We start from the raw sequence: 20,909 nt of genomic DNA on the forward strand, positions 1-20,909 counted from the left end.
ATAATTGACAGCCAATAAAATGCATTGGGATTTTTTTTTTTCATTTTTCTTTTCTTTCTTTTTTTTGGTGAACAAACCGGGGGAAAAAATCTTCGAAAAAGCTGACAAACATTCAACATTTATCATATCAATTAGGGGGCTATTGAGAAAACAATTCTGGAAAAAAATAATGATAAATGAAATGAAATTAAACACTGTAGGCCTATTCTAAAATTGTTAAAAAAAATAAAATAAAATACTGAAAAAAAAAAAATTGAAAATACGAACCCCTGGGTGGCAAACCATGAGTATGCGTGGGGTCAACTGTAGCGTGGGGTCAAATGTAATACAATCTATTACCGTATATTTTCAAATGCTGTTTCAAACGAGTATCACTTATTTCCAAAAGCATATTGCTAGCCATGACATCCGCTTGCCACTGTTTCCAACCCACCCAAAATGGGTAAATGACCGACGTTTGGGTCCCCAAGGACCAGTTGTGAATCACATATTGTGAAAAATTATGACATTTACCAAATTGTGACATAGGAGGCTTCGGCCTGACGCGGCAATATTCTTTATCCTCTGCAAAGACACACAAATATTAATGCATCTGTGAGAAGTTTTGACTGGTGTATCCATCTGTATGCCTTTATCATTCTCTCCCCAGGTGGCCAAGGTGCTTACACCAGAAGGAACAGCACAATGTCCATGGAATTGAAAGAAAAATGTGGCAAAAACAGGTGAATTTCTTTATTTTTAATTATGTGATACCTGTATGATTTCATAAAGTAGACTATAGAGTATGAATGTACAAATGTTGGGTTCACTGTACTTCACGTTACATTATTTCCTATCTAAGAAAACAAATTGTATTTATCTGCATGTTGTGTTTTTTTAATTATACTAGTATATCATCAAAAACATATTATATATGAAAATGTTGTTCCTGGAGTCTCGTAATGTTAATATACTACAATAACTTTCCAGGGTTCCAATTTTGAGTGCCACGTAAAGGGTTAAGTGAAGTGAGTTACTAGCGGATTAGTCTCAGGGGATTGCCTGACTGGCCTGTCGTCCTACCCCACCCGTCACGACCTTTACAGCCATACAGTATGCGACGTGAACCATAAAATAAATTGCGTTGCCAATAAATTCAAGTGACAGTCCTTGCCATTTCAAAGAGTATACTTTTTCACCAGAGTCTCAAAGTATGACACTTACCAACACCGCAGGCCGCTGAAGGTATTCCGCAAAGTGTTTGATGCGCTAATGAGGGGGCATGAAACTGGACCGAGAGCAAAAGCAGTGTCTGGGGGCAGCGCGGGCGCAGGTGTCGAAAGCTGAGTTGGTAGTAAGCGCTGGTGTCACGAGGATGGATGCCTGTCCTGTCCCCATCGATGCATTGGTAAAGTGACATCAACATCAACTGTGAAATCGCTCATCGATGACCAGGGGAGGGCCCGCCGTCCATGTGTATATAAAGGCCAGAAGCCCACTCCCACCAAAGGGCTGATCAACAAGTTTGACTCCTCTCTCCATGTACCTGTAGTCCTATGACAACAACAAAACCAAAACAAGATTCATATCCTGGATATAAGGCAAAACTGGTAAGATATGGGCTTGACAAAAATAATCCCAAACTTTTTCTCTTAACCCAATATTTTTATTTTATTTCAGCTCATCATCATCATGTTTGTGCTACGCTGGTGTGAAACAACTATTTTGATACTTCTCTTTGCAAGTTTGCACACGGATGCGAAATCAGTGAGGTAAACGCCTTTCTAATGTGCAGAATGACATTACTGTCTTTTTCAGTCAAATTTTCAGTATAAAATTTTGAAAAGTCACTCATCTTTTCCTCACTGACTGCCATATTTTTGTGTGCAGAAAGAGAACCATCAGCGAGGTGCAGTTAATGCACAATGTTCAGGAGCACAAACAAGTTGGGGAGAGACAGGAATGGCTCCAAGAAAAGTTAAAGGACATTGTTACAAGTGCCAACCCTCAGCGTGGACAATCAACCCCAATCAAAAATATATTCCCAAATGAGGTTCTTGGAGAAATACCAAACTGACCATTGTAGACATATTCACTGCTGTGTATTTGCTATGTCTGTTTTTGTTTATTAATTTATTATATTCAGTGTTCCTTTTATTTAATAATACAGTATATGTGAACTGCTATGAACTGACCTTTTTCTTTTCATAACAAAAAAAGTTGTTTCTTTTCATCATAATTGTTGTCAATGTCACTTAATTTCTTGTTTGCATTATTTTTTTTAACACTATACATAATTTTATTTATTCCAGTTGTCCTTACTGGTGTGAAGTCCACTTGTTTTGACAAAGTGAATTTTACGTTTCAATTTGGAATAATGGACCAATTCAAGTGCTCGTCTTAGTTATATTTATGTTTTATCTGTTTTTTGTTTTGTTTTGCTTTTTTTTTTAATTAACCAACAGATTCTATTGTACTCATACAGTTTGGCTAAATTGTCATCATCAGTTTAACTTTAAGATTTTTTCCCCCCAGTGCAATTGGAAGTTTGCTCTAGTCTGCACTGTGGCATGCAGTGCAAAATCACACTAACCTCTTACATTTTGAATTTTGACGTGAATCAAACTATTTTCAGCCTGATGAGTATTGATATCCAATATGCGTATCGATATCCAATATGCAGATGATGTATGTGCATTTGGTTAGGTATTTAATTGGTAGTAAAATTTATATCAAAGCATTTTGACTATCAGATACATTGCAAAGCTTTTGCATTGTAGATTTCACGTCAAATATTTAAATATTGTTATGAAAATCATTTCTTAAATGTATTTTGACTGAAATGGACAGTATACATACTAAAATACTTTGCAGATTTTCCCAACATGGCACATTGTGATTTCCTTGGAATGTTATATAAATGATCATTCAAAAATGTTAAGACTTGCAGAGGTCGAAATAAATTTTTGCACATTGATATTTTAGTTTCTTACCTTGTTAAATCATATTTGATAATTCTGTGCAATATTGATCAATGTCTTTAATCATTAATAATAACATTTCATTTGAGGTAATTTGAGCAAATGTGTTGTTTCAGAAGTGTGCCTAACACGAATGTATTTAATCTGAACTCTGATAAATATGACGCATCTAATGTAAAATAGGAGTAACCTACTGTAGTTCAATTTACAGTAAAACAGCGCGATGTCATTTTCACATATTTCAACTATTATTACTACTACAACTACTACTACTATTATGGGAATGTCAGAAATTCCCTTGAACAGAAAGAGAAATTCAATTTGTTACATATGTTCCGACTGAAGTAGATTTAAATTTCTAAAATGAAAGGAAAAAAACGTTAAGCCACATATCGCGAGACTTGACAATATTTTTTTCGATACTTAAAGGCGGAATTACTAAAAGAAAAAACAGATTGAGAATTGTTTTTTTATAATGTATTCATTTTAAACCGTGAAATATTTTACGACTACTTGAATTTGAAAAATATATATTTTAGTTCTAAAATTCGGACGTGAAAAGTGCGTCACAACGTCACGTGACGTCAGCTTCATGACTGTTTTGAAAGGTTGCTGGCTAGCTGTCTGGATTACACTTCGGCGGCGACCTACGCCATTTAGGTAACTAACTATTCTTATATTTTACGGTACTCTCATAGTCTTGGTGTCACTGCAGATCTGCGTTGGTCAACATTCCGTGAAATATTGTCGAAATTTGTTAATAAATTGCTGCTTGTTACACGGCCGCCAGTGATAGCTAGCAGTGTAGGAGTGCTAACGCAGGAAACTGGCTACGCTAATGCTAATGCTAATGTAAAATTTCCTTATATAGTCTGATTATCGACTGTTTTTATGATTAAATGTCACACTTTGGGAGAGTAATAGGAAGCTAATTCATTCAAAACAACGTCACTGCTGAATTCCGTCGAAACGATTTCGATAAGTGCTAACTGCTAGCGGTTCATTCTATGTGGAGTTTTGATCAGCGGATCCAGTTGGCGACTATTTGAATATGATGAGTGACACTTCCGGAGCGGACTTCCCCTTGGACGGGTGATGGCAACGCGTCTGCAGTCATATGACAGTAACTCCAGTGACACCGAAAACTGGGAACGGAAAGCGACCAACCGACCTCGCAAACTGTGCAAGCATTCGAGGTGAGCTAACTGAAGGCGATCAGCGGGCAACTGAAGAGCTAATTCAGTATGATTTATTAGAGAAGAAGCAAACCACGTCGATATGAGACTGTAAGTACAACATTGTGATTTGATGTGTACCTCATTATAAACTTTGACAGTCTGACTAATTGATGTTTTTGTATTTTTTGAGTATCTTACATGATTCAGAAGATGAGTGAATGATTGGCAACATTACGGGCACGTGCAACCTGTTTGTAATATTTTATAATTGGCATCTATTAATTAATAAACACATTTTCTCGGAGTTGGACACTGTAAACGGTGCACTTCTACATCTGTAAACAATGCTCGTGGTTGTATCTTGCAAAACTGTTTATCTAGATGCCATATTTGGGTGTTTCTAATAATTTGTTTACCTTAATAGCCGCTGTAATGTAGTTCAGTAGAGACCACAACGAACGTTAAATTGCTCTCTGTCTATAATTGCAAATATAAATTGAAAAAATATGGTACAATTTCGGACTGAACAATTTTGGATAAATTATTACATTTCTAAATAAATTAACTCGTTCACTGCCATTGACTGCTACATATGTCCAAAATTCATTTGAACTATTTCTATTTAACATTTTTTTCCACTTTTGTTAACAAGAGTATAAAAACCTAGATTTTTTTTTTTGTATATTTAGAACAGATATAAAATATGTGATTAATCGTGAGTTAACTAGGGAAGTCATGCGATTAATAACGATAAAAAAAATTTAATTGCCCGATGCCCCTAATTTTTAATAATATTTTCTTTTAAAAATAAATAAATAAAATATTATTAAAAATTAGGGGCTCCAAGCGATTACATTTTTTAAATCGTAATTAATCGCATGACAACACTAGTTAATTCACGATTAATCACTAATTTTATATCAGTTCTAAATGTACAATTAAAAAAAATTCTAGGTTTTCATACTCAGAAAAAAATGATAAACTAATAGAAATAGTTAAAATGATTTTTTTACGTCTATAGCCATCAATGTGAATGAGTTAATCTATTTGTTTTTTACAAATAAATAATAAATTAATCTGTATTACAATATCAGACTTTAGGTGTAAACAACATTTGGCTTGATCAATTTTACTTTTCATGTTTCATAAAACAATTACATCTAAACATGTGGACAGCACTTCTTAGTATCTAGATACCATATAAATAAATAAAGTGTACTTAAAAAGAAAAAAAGTTGTTAATTTTTCCCAAATCGCTGCCCATGCCTGCCTATTAGAATTCAGTTAATTGTTCAGTCAGTGGTGTTAAAGCTCAATAGATATTGTAGCCACCATCCAATTGTTTACTGTGTTTTGGTCATGTGAGGATGCAATTAATGTACTTTGCTTATGTCAAGTGGAAGCTTTGAAAGTCAAGCACAAAGCATTCTGTGACACACTTTTGATGTTGAAAACACAAATATCCCATGGGAAATAATGTTGAGTGAATTTAATTGGTCCAGCTCCAAAAATCTTCAACTGTACAAAAAACAATGGCTTAAGTCACATTTTAACATTTATACCAGTCATGAGCCCTTGTATCATTTCAGCGTGTCATCCTTTTCCACCAATGTCTATCTTCTGCATCCTCTTGGACAGTAACTGCCCTCATGCCTCTAGTTTTCATCCTACTACCAATGTCCTCACTATCTGCCCTCTGATAAGATCATTTCTGACCCTTTCCAACCTAGCTGCTCTAAAAAGAACCTCAATCTCTTTGTAATGTCCACCCCCAGCTCTGCCGAGTCATCTCTGTTCTCTTCAGTGCCACTGGCTCTAAGCCAAAAAGCAAACAAACAAAAAAATCCTCTTAAATCTACAGTGAGTTGAGTTCTTGCAAAAATTTGTTTGACAGTTTGGATTTTTCCAGAAAATTTGGTTTAGTTGTCTTACTTTTGGGGCGTTTGAATTTGCTGGTGGCACTGAAATGTAGTCAGTCATTTTAGTTGTGCAGGTGGGTAGTTGGAATTGCTTCTTATCTAATTGTTGATGCCGGCTGACTGCATTCTGTGTGCATTCATCATACTTGAATCACAACATTTGCGCACGGTGTTGCATTCTCTCTCGCTGGCAATCGTGAGCAAACGAGATGAATCCAAACTGGCGTCCCAGCGAGCGCGGTCGTGGCTCTCCCACAATGAACTGAAATGTCCTGCACTTGACGTTTACGGACGCTGACTCCTCTTTTATGTTGACGCCCCGCAGTCAAGCTCGCGCATCTCGAGTGGAGGCCCAACAGAGGAAGATGAGCCTGCACGGTGCCAGCGGGGGCTGCGACCGCTCACGTGACCGCCGCCGCTCCAGCGACCGCTCCAGGGATTCCTCGCATGAGAGAGAGGGGCAGCTCACACCCTGCATTCGCAACCTCACCTCACCTACCCGCCAACACAACACTGGTGAGGATGACGGAGAAGAGGAAACGGGCCTCGGTGGGGGGGCTTTATGCTACACAGCTCTTGGTGGCTCGTGCAGAGAGCAGCTCACATTGGCTTTACATCCTTGTTTCACAAATTCATCATTTTTCACCCCCCCCATGCAGAAATTAGCTGGAAAAACTCCGCTATTGGCAGTTTTGTGCTTTCTGTGAAGCTATAAGATGCCACAAAATAGTACCAAAGTCCTGGATAATAACAGGAAAGTAGAAATTGGTGAATCAGCAATAGAACATGAGTTGGTTTCATTAATGTTTGACTATAAAATGAAAGGGCATTTTTTTGTAAAAGGAAACATGTCAAGATTACAGGGAGTTGCTTTATAAAGGCCTTGGCTGCCTGAGCTGCGCTCATCATCTAATTTCCACAGCACAATTAATAGTCAGCTAATTGTGTTGTTGCTTTTTTTTTTAGGGATAGACCCGTTATCAGCCGGGCTGATTATCGATGCGAATATTCCGAATTTTTGTAAGTCAGAAGGCTGATAAAGCTGTTATATCACTGAGCAGTGATTACTTGCAAACTTAGTGAATTTTGGGTTTTCATCAGGGTTCGTAAAATGTTGCAAAACATAATAACAGACAATATTTGCTGTTGCAAAGAAATGTTTAATGTGTTCAGACAAATTTTCACTGTCTGAACATCTTTGGAAACCTTTTATGAACCCTGACAAAAAACCCTAAATGCGCAAGTGTTCGTCGTTCAGTGATCAATTTCAAACTGGGTTAACTTCAGGAATTTTTATTTCTGTATTTATTTAAAATGTCACTTTATAGTAGATGCTGCCAAAAACTGGGAAATCCCTTAACTATAAGTGTAAGTTGTAAAATTTCAATTATGGTTTTGTTTACATTTTAAAACATAACTGTCTATTTTCTATATGGTTAAATAAAAAAATAATGACTGTTTAATTAATATGCTAAATGGCATTTCAACAAAATTAAGGTTTTTATTTTTGACGCTAATATTTTCTGTTTTACTGCAATTAAATATCGGCGCCAAATATCGGTTATTGACCTCCTTGACTACTAATAATCGGTATCAGCCCTGGAAAAGACATGCTGGCCTATCACTACGGTCGTTTTTACATTCAAGTATCTCCACACAGAAAGCTCCTACCCGGAATGTATATGGCCGAGCATTATCGGAGCATTTGTCTGTATCCAAGTCTGAGGAGATTTTCATCGTGCTGGCACCAGCCGATGACAATTGAAGCTTTCTCTTGCAGAAGCCAAATCTGACTGGAAACTTGCGAAGTGCTTGAGGATGTGGCGTGACATCATTGATGTGTCATTGCTTTTTTGCAGCCATGACATCATCTTTGAAATTATTTTTCCAGAAAAGTCCTTTACGCTGTAGTTCTTAGTCATTTCCTTCTTATTCAACATTTTTGTTTGTAGGGAATGGCATCTTTCTAGCTTATTTATTCGTTCGTGTGGTGGGAAACGTTGTTTGTCGGTTGCGGCATTTACTGAACGGTTTCAGATTTTGGTCATAAAAACCCCAACGTCTTGTGCAGTGAAATGCTATGAGCTGCAAGACAAGCACACTTGTTCAAATCAGTGCAGGTACCAGAAAATACCCTCAATATGTGAGAGTGCCATTCAGAGATGTTAATGTGTAAAAAGTCCAAACTAGCCGTTCCTTTTCTTCCCGTGTGCGTGTAGAGCGCGACCGTGATGGCGGACCGCCGTCGAGGCCCGGCAGCCCTCGGCCACAGAGGGTCTCTCCCAGCGGCTCCAGCAGCAGCGGCGTGGCGAGCAGCCGCAACAGCAGCCTGTCCAGCACCGAGGGAACCTTCAAAAGTTTGGGAGTGGGAGAAATGGTGTTCGTGTACGAGAACGCCAAGGAGGGCGCGGCCGGCGCCGCCGTCTGCAACCGCAGCGTGCGCACGTCCGAGAGGGTCACGCTGATTGTGGACAACACGCGCTTCGTGGTCGACCCCTCCATCTTCACGGCGCAGCCCAATACCATGCTGGGCCGGTACGGCACCTGCTTACTGATTGGTGACAAATGTTCTGACTGGATGGTAAAACTTCCAAATGGGTTTCTTTCAGAATGTTTGGATCGGGACGAGAGCACAATTTTACACGGCCCAATGAGAAGGGAGAGTTTGAGGTGGCCGAAGGAATCAGCTCAACGGTTTTCCGCGCAATTCTGGTCAGTCATTTGTCCTCTCGTCACTTCCTCGTCATTCCCATCCACTGCACTGCATTGTAATTTACACACTTAATTGGTCCAAAAATCATTTAAAACAAATCATGTATCTTTATTGAACTATCTATGTCAATACTATTAAATGCACTTCCATTCGATGACAAAAGATGCTTAATTTAACCCTGCGAGCAATTTAACCCGGAGTTTTTCTTACTTTATTTGAAGTCATGTCTTCCTTTGTCAATTGTGGCTGTGGCGCGACGATCGTGCACGATCTCGCACGCGCACCACGAACGAGCCTGACACATATGCTGCAGTTACGCTTTAGGCCAGAGGTGGCAGTCGTGAGAAAAAAAAAAAAGAAAGTGACAAACTGCACAAAGATCCTTTAAAAAATTTTTTTTGGGTGGGGGGGGGGGTGCATCAGAAAAGTGACTATTTGGGGTGTAATGGTACATTTATCTGCATTTGTTTTGTCCCTGTATGACAGACACGTAGTTCCTATTCCCATCTCTCTCTTCTCTCTTATTTAAGCATTTATACGGTAATTATGTTTCAAAATGTAATGTAACAGTATTTTTTTTTCAAAGGATATTTTTGAATAACACATTTTTTGGTGTTATTTTTATTTCTACAAAAGTAAATTACAGTAGCGACTAGGGCGTTTACTGTAAGAGTTAAAGGATCTTTGTGCAGTTTGTCACTTTTTTACACGCCACTGCCACCTATGGCCCAAAGCGCAACTGCAACATCTGTCAGGCTTGTTAATGACGCATGTGCGAGTATGCGCACAATCTTAAAGCGACGGCCACAGTTGACAAAGGAAGACATAACTTCAAATGAGGGAAGACAAACTCCGCCCCTCCCCAAAGAAACTTTTGGGTGCCATCTTCAATCTTATTTTCAGTCCAATTGGTTGATTTCAGGGTCATCTCATTTGTGTACGCTTGTTTGGTGCAGTTATCACGGAAAGAAGAAGTGAAAATATTGATTCACAATGACTTGCAAAGCAGCTACAAGTAAACACGCTGTGCTGATGTGAGTGAGTGGGTGGGAGGAATGTTTAGCTTGGCCGCATGACAACCAGGAAGTAAATAGCTAATAATTAGTCGGATTGCTTGTGATTCCAGCTCATCAACATTTTTTTGGTGGTGGTGAGGGAGGGCTGCTAATGTTGACTTTGCATCGATCTCTTATTATGTGGACTCGTTCTCAACTCAAATTGTCTGTGTTGCATTTCCCACTGACCTGACTGCGTGTTTTGTGTGTAATTGACAGGATTACTACAAATCGGGGCTAATCCGCTGTCCCGATGGAATCTCCATCCCCGAGTTGCGGGAGGCGTGTGACTATCTATGCATCTCTTTTGACTACAGCACCATCAAATGCAGAGACCTCAGTGAGTGTTTTGTTTTTTTCATTAAGGAAATCAGACACCTTTTATTTAAGGGGATATTCTATCTTTGTACATAAAAAAAAAATAAAAATGTCTGTCATTGTAAGCGTTCATCTTGGGTTGTCCTCAGGTGCCCTGATGCACGAGCTGTCCAATGACGGCGCCCGGCGACAGTTCGAGTTCTACCTGGAAGAAATGGTTCTACCTCTGATGGTGGCGAGCGCCCAGAGCGGCGAGCGCGAGTGCCACATCGTGGTCCTCACCGACGACGACGTGGTCGACTGGGACGAAGAATACCCGCCGCAGATGGGAGAAGAGTACTCCCAAAGTGAGCGCGCCGGACGCCAATGAAATATCAGTCCGTCGAAAGCAAAACTAACCGAAATCTCCTTGCAGTTATTTACAGCACAAAACTGTACAGATTCTTCAAGTATATCGAGAACAGAGATGTGGCCAAGTCCGTTTTGAAGGAGAGGGGATTGAAGAAGATCCGACTGGGAATTGAAGGTAAGCGTCAATACTGTCCTACTGAGAGCTCGCTCTAAAGTTGAACTCCTTGAGAAGAATTCTCCAATACAGTCAGCACCGCCATAAAAATCAACACATGACCGACCGCTCGTCTAGGTTACCCCACATACAAGGAGAAGGTGAAGAAGCGACCCGGAGGTCGTCCGGAGGTCATCTACAACTACGTCCAGAGGCCCTTCATCCGCATGTCGTGGGAGAAGGAGGAGGGCAAAAGCCGCCACGTGGACTTCCAGTGCGTCAAATCCAAATCCATCACCAACTTGGCGGCGGCGGCGGCCGACATCCCCCAGGACCAACTGGTGGCCCTGCACCCGGGCCCCCAGGTTGACGAGTTGGACATCTTGCCCAACCACCCGCCCGGAGGCCACCCCTACAGCAACAACTACAGCAACGAGCCCGAGCCCGAGGGACCCCCGCCTGCCGTGTGAGGACCCCTCGCCCTCCGTCGGACCCCGCTCCTGTCCCTCTCGTCCGCCTCCCAGCATGCTGCAGCATGGAAGTGCACCGTAAGGGGGGGGCACCATAACCATATTGCCTTGACACCTTCTTCGCAGCCTTAGAGAGCCAAGAACCTGGTGGACTGTTTTGATTTTATTCAGTTAGTTTTTTTTTTTACTTGACCAAAGCAATTAATTTTTATGTTTGCTATATATTCAGTAAACACCTTACTTATTACTATTATTATTTACAATGTTGTACCCTCATTTGTTGGGTTTGGCTGAGCACTCTTGTGGTATCAATGTTTCCTTTCACCAATCGTTTTGACTCGTTCCCAGGTGGCCTGATGACTACAATGTGTGCTTTTTACAGAGAAGACTCGGTCATAAGGGGGCAGGGGGGGAATCATCACTTGTCACCCGACCTTCACGTGTTAACAGTGTAACTGGATGTGTTCCGTCATTGGCTGGATGTGATATGTCCTGTGACGCTCCTACCGCAGACGAAATATTAAAGCAGAGCACACGGGCTGGCACGCTCTCAATCTTTTAGTGCAAAGCTTGAAACTGTTGTAAAAACAAAATGTTCAATAAAGACAAAAACTTTTTTTTTTTTGCTTGTGTGCTTAAATGTGTTGATTAAAAAACGTACTTCATCAACAATGGAAAGCAATTGGAGAAGTTATTTCCACATTGGTATTGTGGAGCAGACTGAAAGAATCGCTCAAATGGTGACACAAGCGTACTAAAGTGAATATAAAGTTGTGTTTTGTGGATGTATTGGGATGAAATGCATGTCTGCTGTAGGTTTTGAGATACAGCATGCTGTGGGTACTTTGAAGGACTCGAGTCAAAAGTTGCCTTTTGAGCTAGCTAAGTAAGAAAATATTATTTACATAGAAAATGGAATAAATGTGGACACTTAAATATCAAAATAATATATGGAGCTATTAATTATTGAGTTACAGCAGGTACATCATGCCTTGTTCTAGCCTACTACTCAATTACAGTTTTGGAAAAACCAGCCGTGATTGTTATTGGGATAAATGTTCTAAATTTGTCAAACTTACTCTTACGCTTGTTGATTACCTATTTAGAAAGACGTCTGCTTGATTGTGTGTCAGCAACATTCACGCGAACGTTCACCTGGTGTGATACCAACCAGGTTTGCTCATAGTAGCCTATTGCATTTCTCATACGCACGTGGTCTAAATTGTTGGTACTCCTCTTGTTAATGGAGGATAAACCCACAATCGTCACCGAAATCACTTGAAACTTTCAAAAGTAACAATATCAATATACGGTAATAACAATCGAAAATGGTTGAAATTAAACAATCAAACTCAGCCATTACTTTTGAATTGTCGTTCAACAGAATAATAATAATAATAATATTATGCATATCTAATTCAGTCAAACACTTTCTCAGCCAACCACCAGGGGGCGAACACATGGTTGAGGCTGCCTAAATAAGTCACCGCGTCCTGTCGAGAGAAGAAATTATTGTACTGTACAGCAAAAAATTAGAGATGAGGAGCAAGTGCCTCTGTTGTCTTGACTGTATGATTACACTCTATACTCGCATATTTATTCAGCTAGCCCTTTGTAAATTTAAAATGTATGTTTTTTGTTAGTTTGTTTCTTTGTTTCTTTGTTTACAAGTTTTATTCGGTATTGAAAACTGTTGACATGCTATTTGTTAAATGGTATATTAAAAATAGATGTTTTCCCTAAAAATGAATAATTATGATTAATAAATGTGATCAAAAATAATTATGATTGTCATTATAATATATATTATTGTGCTTCCCCACATTCTACTACCAACCATCTTGAAAGACTTTGACACATGTATCTTAGCAACTCATGTTACATGATGCTTTCACCATAATGTGTTATCTCTTAGCTTCCGTTTGTGCCTGTAAAGCCTCTAACCCAGTGCAATTTTGCAACACAATCCATGATACTTGAAGCCACCGTGCTAGGAGACAAAGATGAGGGGCGTTTACTGACATTGTGCCTGTGATTGATTGATTTTTATTCTCCCCTAGAGCCGACTTCATTCATCTTTGTTTTTCATGGAACGGAGAAGTTCACTATCATTTGTATTGTGGGACACACAAACATATGTCTTAGTGAGTGTGTAAGTGATACACGACAAGCACGCCCATGAAACACTGCGCTGTGTTTGTTTGTGTGAGAATATATTTACAGCCAGGGGCAAATTTAAGATGTGTATGGAGCCATTATTTGACTAGTCTGAATGTCAAGCATACATCTAGCTGTCCATTTTCTATATAGCATTTGTACATTTGTTGAATTTGCAGCATTTGGAGGTCATATTGACTCAAATACAAAGAGAAGAGTTTCATAACTAAGTGACTAATCTAGAATAAAGAATATATGTCTTTGAGTATTGGTCTGTAACTTCTAACTAGCATGACATGGATGCTAATTTTGTTAGCTTGTTTTATAGTCTTTTGCATTGTGTGCACTGCTCGCATAGGGAGAAACCATGTTGCTATGACGACTTGTTTTTTCAATTGTGTTACATTATGGTATGGTCACTTAATAATAATAATAATAATAATAATAAAATCCTGTATATTGAGCGTAGTGACCATAATGGACGTACTGAGCCTTGAATGGCGGTCCAGTACCACATGGTCCGGGTGCAAAGGTCACCACAGAGCCTTACAGGATTAACACACCTGCCAGCAGCTTATTAACGGACTCTAACGAACAGAAATTGTCGAGCCCAGGGTGTTAGCAGTGGGCTAAATGCTGTTTGAGCGGCTCACTCCTAAGCGGCGTTGGCTCCGGAGTCGACGCCTTCATTAGTGACCTCACGGACCATCACTCTAAGGGGCCCATCGAGGACCCCCAGGAACAAAGTGACACATTCCTCGGGTTAAGTCACACCAGCTGGTGGCACCATTAAGGGGTATTTTCCCTGATGGCTGTGGAATGTGAAGGAGAACAGGCCAAGTAAGCCGTTAAATTTGATGAAGATGGAATTGGATTGGCTGGAATTTAAAGCAGGAAAAGTGGGGATTATACAGGTTTATTTTGAATTTGTTGACGTAAAAGCCACTTTGATTTGCAAGAGATACAAATGCTAAACGCAACAAACTCAATGCTTCACAACAAGCAAGAGTTTGGTAGATTGCGAACAATTCTTCAAAAAAGAGGCTTCAGGCTGTTTATTGCCACTCCAAGTTGATGATTACTGTCACACTAAGCAGAAAACAATTCAAATTTGATTGTTCGTATTAGGATGATGAAGGCATTATTTGATTACTTTATTAAGTGTAATCTTTTGCGTGTTCAAATAAATTGCAGAATTGAGATCGTATGAAAAAGTTCCTTCAAGGAGTTTATTTAAGAGCTCTTAAAGACACAGGAGAATAGCTTACATTCAAAAGGTGATGTTAAGCTTCCAGTGTGACGAATATGAAAACATACAGTTGCTTTATACTTGTAAAAAGAATACTCCCGCCCTTAGACTTGACAAAGAATTAGTGTTCTTAATAAGCGGACATGATCATACTGATACGATTATCTCAGCTCCCCACCAGCCTCGGAGAAATGATGTAGACAGGCTTTGACCTTGGACCTTCAGTTTTTACGACCAAATGACTAATGACATGAGAACTTGACAACTTTTAAAACATACACATTCTTATCTCAAGAGCTGGAAGGGAGTGAGAGATTCCAATATATTTCACAAAAACATTATCACATTGTTATCCTTTTAACTACACATAGTTATATGGCATCTATATACAAATAAGTAAATTCAAAAACAGTAAAAATATAAATTGAAAATGTTAAATGTCAACAATGACCAGACTTTTAAATGAAACAGTAACGGTTTTGAACCTTGTGTTTAGCACAAAGTAGCAACACAACCACCGGTTACCAAATTAACTAGTGATTAAATTGGTTATAAATAAAGTAACTCCTGGTGAGAATTTATTGGATATGTGATTTTCAGCAAAACTGTAGTGTCCCTTTTTTTATTTATTGTGAAAATCTCGTCACTCTAATTTGCAACAAGCACACAACTTTGCCTTAGATATCTCAGCTAGCTTAATGCTAACACACGCTGCAAAACGCCTTAGAGAGGCTAAACAATAGTGCTGATAGTCACTATAGGTATGTATATATTCATATGGTATAATAGTAGATGTATAGTATGCTCTAATATGGTGGAAGAACTTGGTGTGTTTGAGAGTTTTTAGTGTAGTGTAAGAGGTTTTTTTGTGAGTTTTTTGTTTGGTGCTTATATGAATCCTGTGTGATAGGTTTTTGTTGTGTGTTTTTTGATGAGTGTGAGGATTAATATATTTTTTTATTTATTTTTATTTGTATAAGGTTATCTTTTTTAATGATTTGAGTTAGACTTTTTTTGTGTGTGTGTGCGTTTTTGAGTGTATTTGAGTTGTTCTATTTGTTGTGTGTGCACTCATGAAAATGACTTCATCACGTTCTTCTTTTGACTTCTTAAAATGCTACGCTTTTGTTTGTACCAAAAAGATAAAGAGAGGGAAAAAAACGCTCAATTTCGCATGCATTTTTGTGCAAGGATTTAAAAGAAGATGACAAAGAGTATCTCCAATGAGGCAAAGATTGCGTCTTCTCACACCCTTTGTCCATGTGAGGGACTCACCTCGGATGAGAGGAGCACTCCAGATTCTTGAATGCACTTGAAGTGGCTTCAGACGTCTTGGGACTGTTCATATAACCAGAACTTGACATTTGTGCAATTCCTTTCAGTCACATGGGAAACAGGCAACACACACACACACACATGTTGGGTTTACATGTCTAGTGGGGACATCTCATTGACATAATGCATTTCCTAGCCCCTTCCCCTAAACCCAACCATCAAAAATGATTGCCTACCCCCCATTCCTTACCCTAACCTTAACCATAAGCCAATTCAAACCTAAACACTAAAACCAAGTTTTGACCCTCAAAAAGAGGTTTGGACTCATGGGGACCACCAATATGTCCCCCACAAGGACACGTGGTCCCCACAATGATAGTAAAAACTAAGGGTGTGCCAAAAAAAAATTGACTCTCATAAGAATCGCGATTCTCATTTAGTACGATTCAGAATCGATTTTTAATGTCCCAAAATCGATTTTATTTCAATTATTTTATACCGTCTTGCCTTTGTCTGTGTGTGCCTTTATTTGGAGCGCTGTTCATGTTCTACCCGGTTTGGCCACTGAGGGGCACTGTGGTTCCACGCGGTCTAATACACTGTTAAGTTGTAGCCACATTAGAGAGCAGAAGGAAAAAGTCACGATCAAGTTATTCCAATAAAAGTTGTTTTTTTTGCATTGTGGAGCCGTTCTTTTAAGTGATAAAGGTGCCGCGAGTAGCGCGCTAATTAGCATTAGTGAGTCAGACTGGAGTAGATCATTGCAATTCCTTGCACAGCCATAGATTGAAGCAAAAATCATTGTCAATCAAATCATTTTGAATCAAAAATCGTTCTTAATTGAAACTCGATTCTGAATCGAATCACACAACCAGAAATCGGAATGGGATCGAATCGTGAGACATTCAAAGATTCCCACCCCTAGTAAAAAAACAGAAAATGGTCCCCATGATGTGATACACACACACACACTTAAATGTTTTGTTGTAGTTGTAGAAGTTATTTTTTATGTGAGTTCACTGTCCATCTTTGCCCCCCCCCCCCCTCCACTACTTCTTAAGTGTAAGATTCCCTGACCGTCGTGGCCTTAGGTGCTTTAAGAAACTCAAACTGCAGTCATTTTTGGATGAATGTGTTAAGATAACGAGTGAAGTCAATTTGTTAAGTGTCTTGTGAGTCTTGTCTTTTTCACACAACTCACACAGACGTTTTGTTTTTATTAGTCCGATAATGTGTCGGTCCACTGACAAGGTGGCCAAGGTGCAAAAAAGGAGAGAGAAAAGAGCGTATATAGCTAGTTTAAAAAGTACATTTTAATGATTGCATTAATTTTTTTTACAGAGAAGAAAGCATATGGGTGTCACGATCTTGTAGTTCAGAGATTCAAAAACAGACTAGTCCAGGTCTCGAGTCTAAAGCAAGGGACAGGCTTGGTCAGTTAAAGAAATAGCGACACGCCATAAAGGCCTACTGCACTTATAGAGTTCTAGAATAGAGATATGGTGCATACTTGATCTAGCTCCAGACTCTGAAACACGGTTCAAACAGGTCCAGTTCTAGAGTAGGAAATGTAGTTCAGGCGTTTATTGTGCTGGAGTCGGATGCATGGTCCAGAGTGGCTTAATTGCTTCTAGTGTCACTGACATGTTCCTGACTGGTCCAATTCTAGAGTCAGAGACGCTATCCAAAGTGGTACAGATCAAGTCTTAGGGTCAAAGACATGATCCAAGCGGATCTGGTTCTTAAGTAGGGGATACGGTTCAGTTCACACAGGTCCAGTCACATGGTCCAGGGTGGTTGGTTCCAGAATCTGACACACTGTCCAGACTGGTCCAGGTCTAAAGTCAAGGACATGGGCCAGGGTGGCTCAGTTCTAGAGTAAGAAACAAAGTCCAGATGATCAAGTTCTTGAATCAGACACATGGACCTTTATGGTCTAATTCTAGAGTCAGAAACATTGTCCAAAGTGGTCCAGGTCTCGAGCCAAAGACATGATCCAAACAGATCTGGTCCTTAAGTCAAGTGACAAGGGCCAGACTGGTCCAGTTCAGAAGTAAGAGACATGGTTGAGATAGGTTCAGTTCTTCAGTAAACTATGTGGTCCTGCCTGTTGTAGCTCTAGAGTATGAAACATGCTTCAGACAGGACCAGTTCTAGAGTCACTTAGGCATATGGTCCAGGGTGGTTACGTTCTAGAATAAGAAACAAGGTCCAGACTGTCTAGTTTTAGAGTCAGTCACATGTTCCTGACCTGTCCAATTCCCGAGTCAGAGACACTATACAAAGCGTGGTGGTGCAGGTCTAGAATCAGAGATGTGATGTAGTTTTAGAGTCACAGACATGACCTGGACTGGTCTGCTCCTTAAGAAAAAAAAAACAGAGCCAGACCTGTCCAGCTCTAGAATAAGAGGCATGGCTCAGACAGAACCAGTTCATGAGTTCAAAATGTGGTCTTTCAGACTGGTATAGCTCTAGAAAAGTGTCTCCGTTCCAGAATAGAGACATGTCCAATTCTACAGTCAGCAAGTTCAGGCTGGACATGGTCCAGGCATGTCCACTTCTAAACCAAAGACTGGCACACAATGAGGCTGTCAGACTCCTGGCTGTGGAGGGAGCTTAAACCCGTGTCGGAGTCGTCATCGTTCCCTATGTGACATTTGGACAAACCTCTGGCTTGCTCCACCCACTCACTCTTCCTCTCCAAACTGCTCATCATCATCATCCTCATCCTCTCAGCTTCATCAGCCCCGTCCTGCGAACCCAAAGAGTTGATTTTCTCCAGCAAATCCCTCATCTGCTCCTCGCGACTGCTGCAAATCTGCCGGCTGAGCTCCAAATCGCCCCTAATAGCCTCCAAATCCGAGCGGAGGCGCAAACCCACGGACAAAGTCGCATCCAGCAATCTCCTCAGCCGCTCCTTCAAAAACATCTCGTCCCCTTCTGCGACGACGGATGCCGAGGTCTTCGCCTCCTCCTCTCGCCTCCTCTCCATCCAGTGGCGGTTGAGCTCTTCCTCTATTTGCATGGTCAACATGTCGGCAAGCGCCTCCTGCTTCCGCAACTCCTCCTGACACTGAAACAAGTGACATTTTTTTTTCTTAGTTCATTTCCTTTCCTTTCCAATGAAGATGACCTGGAAGTAAAGGAAAGCCTTGTCGAAATTCTAAAACCTTTAACAAACCTGAAGCATATTCCTGACCAGCGTTTATGCTAGCAACACTTAAAAAAACAAGCCATTGAAAAATTTACCTACACAAAGAAGTTCAATAGTAGGTTAGCAAAATAAAAGACAATGAATTGCACGTTGACTCCCCCCCGACCCTCTTTTTAAAACAAAAAAACATCTATATATACAAAACTTAACACACATACAAAAACTTAACATAAAACAAAGACAATTGAACCTTGTCTGTTTAAAACAATCACATAGGTTTCCCTTAAAGTCTGTAGCTAGCTAGCTAGCTTGCTTAATGCTAGCTTTTTGGCAACACATAATGGCAAACGCCATAAACGGGCTAACGAATAGCATCTGTCGCATTGTTATAACTTATATTTACACAATGGACATTTGAACACAAACAATAACAATAGGCTACTCACAGGTATGATTATGATGCACAATGTCCACTGAACTGAAGCAAAACAGTTTAATTTCATTATATTCTATGTAATTATATCAATGTCATTTTATGTTTTAATTAAGTATAGGCTATACAAATTTAATGGACTGTGATTTTTTCTCATAAAAAAACAAAACAAAAAACACAGACATTAGAAACATTTTTACGAGCCTGGATCAGATTAATGCTATTTCCATTCATTTAAATGCGGAAAGATATTTATTTTATTTATTTAAGCCTTACCATGACGTCACACAGGTGAAGAAAGCCTTCCAAAGTGCACAGTTCTTGACTGGAACCCTCCGCGTCCTCTAATAAATAAGTGTTCTGCACATAATTGACGCCGTGGGTTCGGCTTCGGTCCAAATGCACTTTGGCCTCACGCCTTTCAATCTCAGCATCCAGCTGCTGCATCTTGAGAGCCTGCTGGCGGATGGTGTGGTCCTGGGACACCACGAGATGCGCCAAAGCTTGCATCTTCTCCGCGCCATGAGAGGAAGGCGACTTTTTCTGCATCTTCTCCAACTTTCTGAAAGCTTTCCTGATGATCCGACGCTGCCTGTCCAGCGGGACCTCCGCCAAGGAAGCGCCCGGAGTCCATTTGGACACAAGGTCGGGCTTGCCGAGCAGCACCACGCGCGCCTCTGCGCTCCGGGTCGCGTCGGTGCAGCCCACCAGCAGGAACCTGACCCGGTCCCGCTCCTCTCCCCACGCCACCCAAAGGCGCCAAATCCTGGTCCGGTCGGGTAGAATCCTCTGGAGGCCCCTCCATTTCTCCACGATGCAGTAGCAGTGATGGTTCGGGTTGTTGACGTCCTCCAAGAGCGCTTTGACCACATCCGCGCAGGTTGTGCGTTTGGACAAGCCCACGACGAGCTTCTCCTCCGCGCTCACCCACACTGAGATCCTCCCCTCCACGGAAGCCATTATTTATTTATATTTTAATTCGTGACACTCGCTCTGTGCTTTGGGTCCAATCAGTCGTCATTGAAAGAAATAGAGCATTAAAGGAGTTAGTTGCTGATGGGGCACAAAGTGGGAACAACTTTGAGTGAGCGGGATCACGTGACTGCCACCAGACCTATTAACACAGGGAATTTGGGACAGACCCGATGACGTCGCACACAGCCCTGATTTGTTAAGTCTTGAAAGTTTACTGGGCACATCATTTCGTCACTATTTCGAGCTATTAGCTAGCTGTACAAAGCATTTGTGTTTGTGTGTGTGTGTGTGTGCTAATGCCCCCCCCCCCCCCCCCATACTAACTCAAAACAGCTGTTTTGAAGTCTTTTAGCCTCAATATAAACTTTCGGGTCAATGTACAGCTAATATTTAAAAAAAAAAAATCTATACATTCCTATTCAAATGCCAGCATTGCATTTGGGTGTGTCGACTTTTTAAATTCACTTTTTGTGATATTCATTCTTGACAAGATAAGACTTGTTCTGTTTGTGGTGTGCCATGAGATTTTTACCAAAATAAAATATAAT

At 40.3% G+C, this 20,909-nt stretch overlaps 2 protein-coding genes across 3 annotated transcripts; one reads left to right on the forward strand and one right to left on the reverse strand.

The window, feature by feature from the left end:
- Positions 1-3,483: 3,483 nt before the first annotated feature.
- On the forward strand, positions 3,484-11,735 carry btbd10b (BTB (POZ) domain containing 10b). Of its 2 annotated transcripts, XM_077564298.1 has the most exons (9): positions 3,484-3,620; positions 3,976-4,156; positions 6,383-6,573; positions 8,277-8,592; positions 8,667-8,769; positions 10,045-10,165; positions 10,293-10,490; positions 10,559-10,669; positions 10,787-11,735. In XM_077564298.1, exons 2-9 carry the CDS (start codon positions 4,056-4,058, stop codon positions 11,116-11,118), a joined length of 1,473 nt encoding a protein of 490 aa, XP_077420424.1. In that variant the 5' UTR covers positions 3,484-3,620; positions 3,976-4,055; the 3' UTR covers positions 11,119-11,735. The 2 variants fall into 2 exon arrangements, with proteins under 2 accessions (XP_077420424.1, XP_077420425.1); XM_077564299.1 differs by lacking the exon at positions 3,484-3,620 and having other exon boundaries at positions 4,099-4,246.
- A 5,400-nt stretch (positions 11,736-17,135) lies between these two features.
- rassf10b (Ras association domain family member 10b) lies at positions 17,136-20,391 on the reverse strand. The gene is made up of 2 exons (XM_077564018.1): positions 19,663-20,391; positions 17,136-18,872 (listed from the first exon to the last, which is right to left on the reverse strand). The coding sequence occupies exons 1-2, from the start codon at positions 20,344-20,346 to the stop codon at positions 18,360-18,362; spliced, it is 1,197 nt and encodes a 398-aa protein (XP_077420144.1). The 5' UTR covers positions 20,347-20,391; the 3' UTR covers positions 17,136-18,359.
- Positions 20,392-20,909: the final 518 nt, after the last annotated feature.

Source organism: Vanacampus margaritifer, chromosome 4 (genome assembly GCF_051991255.1).
Source record: "Vanacampus margaritifer isolate UIUO_Vmar chromosome 4, RoL_Vmar_1.0, whole genome shotgun sequence".
NCBI lineage: Eukaryota > Metazoa > Chordata > Actinopteri > Syngnathiformes > Syngnathidae > Vanacampus > Vanacampus margaritifer.

Bases quoted from the DNA above. Each gene is read 5' to 3' on its own strand.
- rassf10b (XM_077564018.1), bottom strand. From the start codon at position 20,346: ATGGCTTCCGTGGAGGGGAGGATCTCAGTGTGGGTGAGCGCGGAGGAG. The intron at 18,873-19,662 runs GTAAGGCTTAAA...CACTTGTTTCAG, and splicing joins TTCACCTGTGTGACGTCATG to TGTCAGGAGGAGTTGCGGAA.
- btbd10b (XM_077564298.1), top strand. From the start codon at position 4,056: ATGGCAACGCGTCTGCAGTCATATGACAGTAACTCCAGTGACACCGAA. The intron at 4,157-6,382 runs GTGAGCTAACTG...GACGCCCCGCAG, and splicing joins AAACTGTGCAAGCATTCGAG to TCAAGCTCGCGCATCTCGAG. The intron at 10,670-10,786 runs GTAAGCGTCAAT...CCGCTCGTCTAG, and splicing joins GATCCGACTGGGAATTGAAG to GTTACCCCACATACAAGGAG.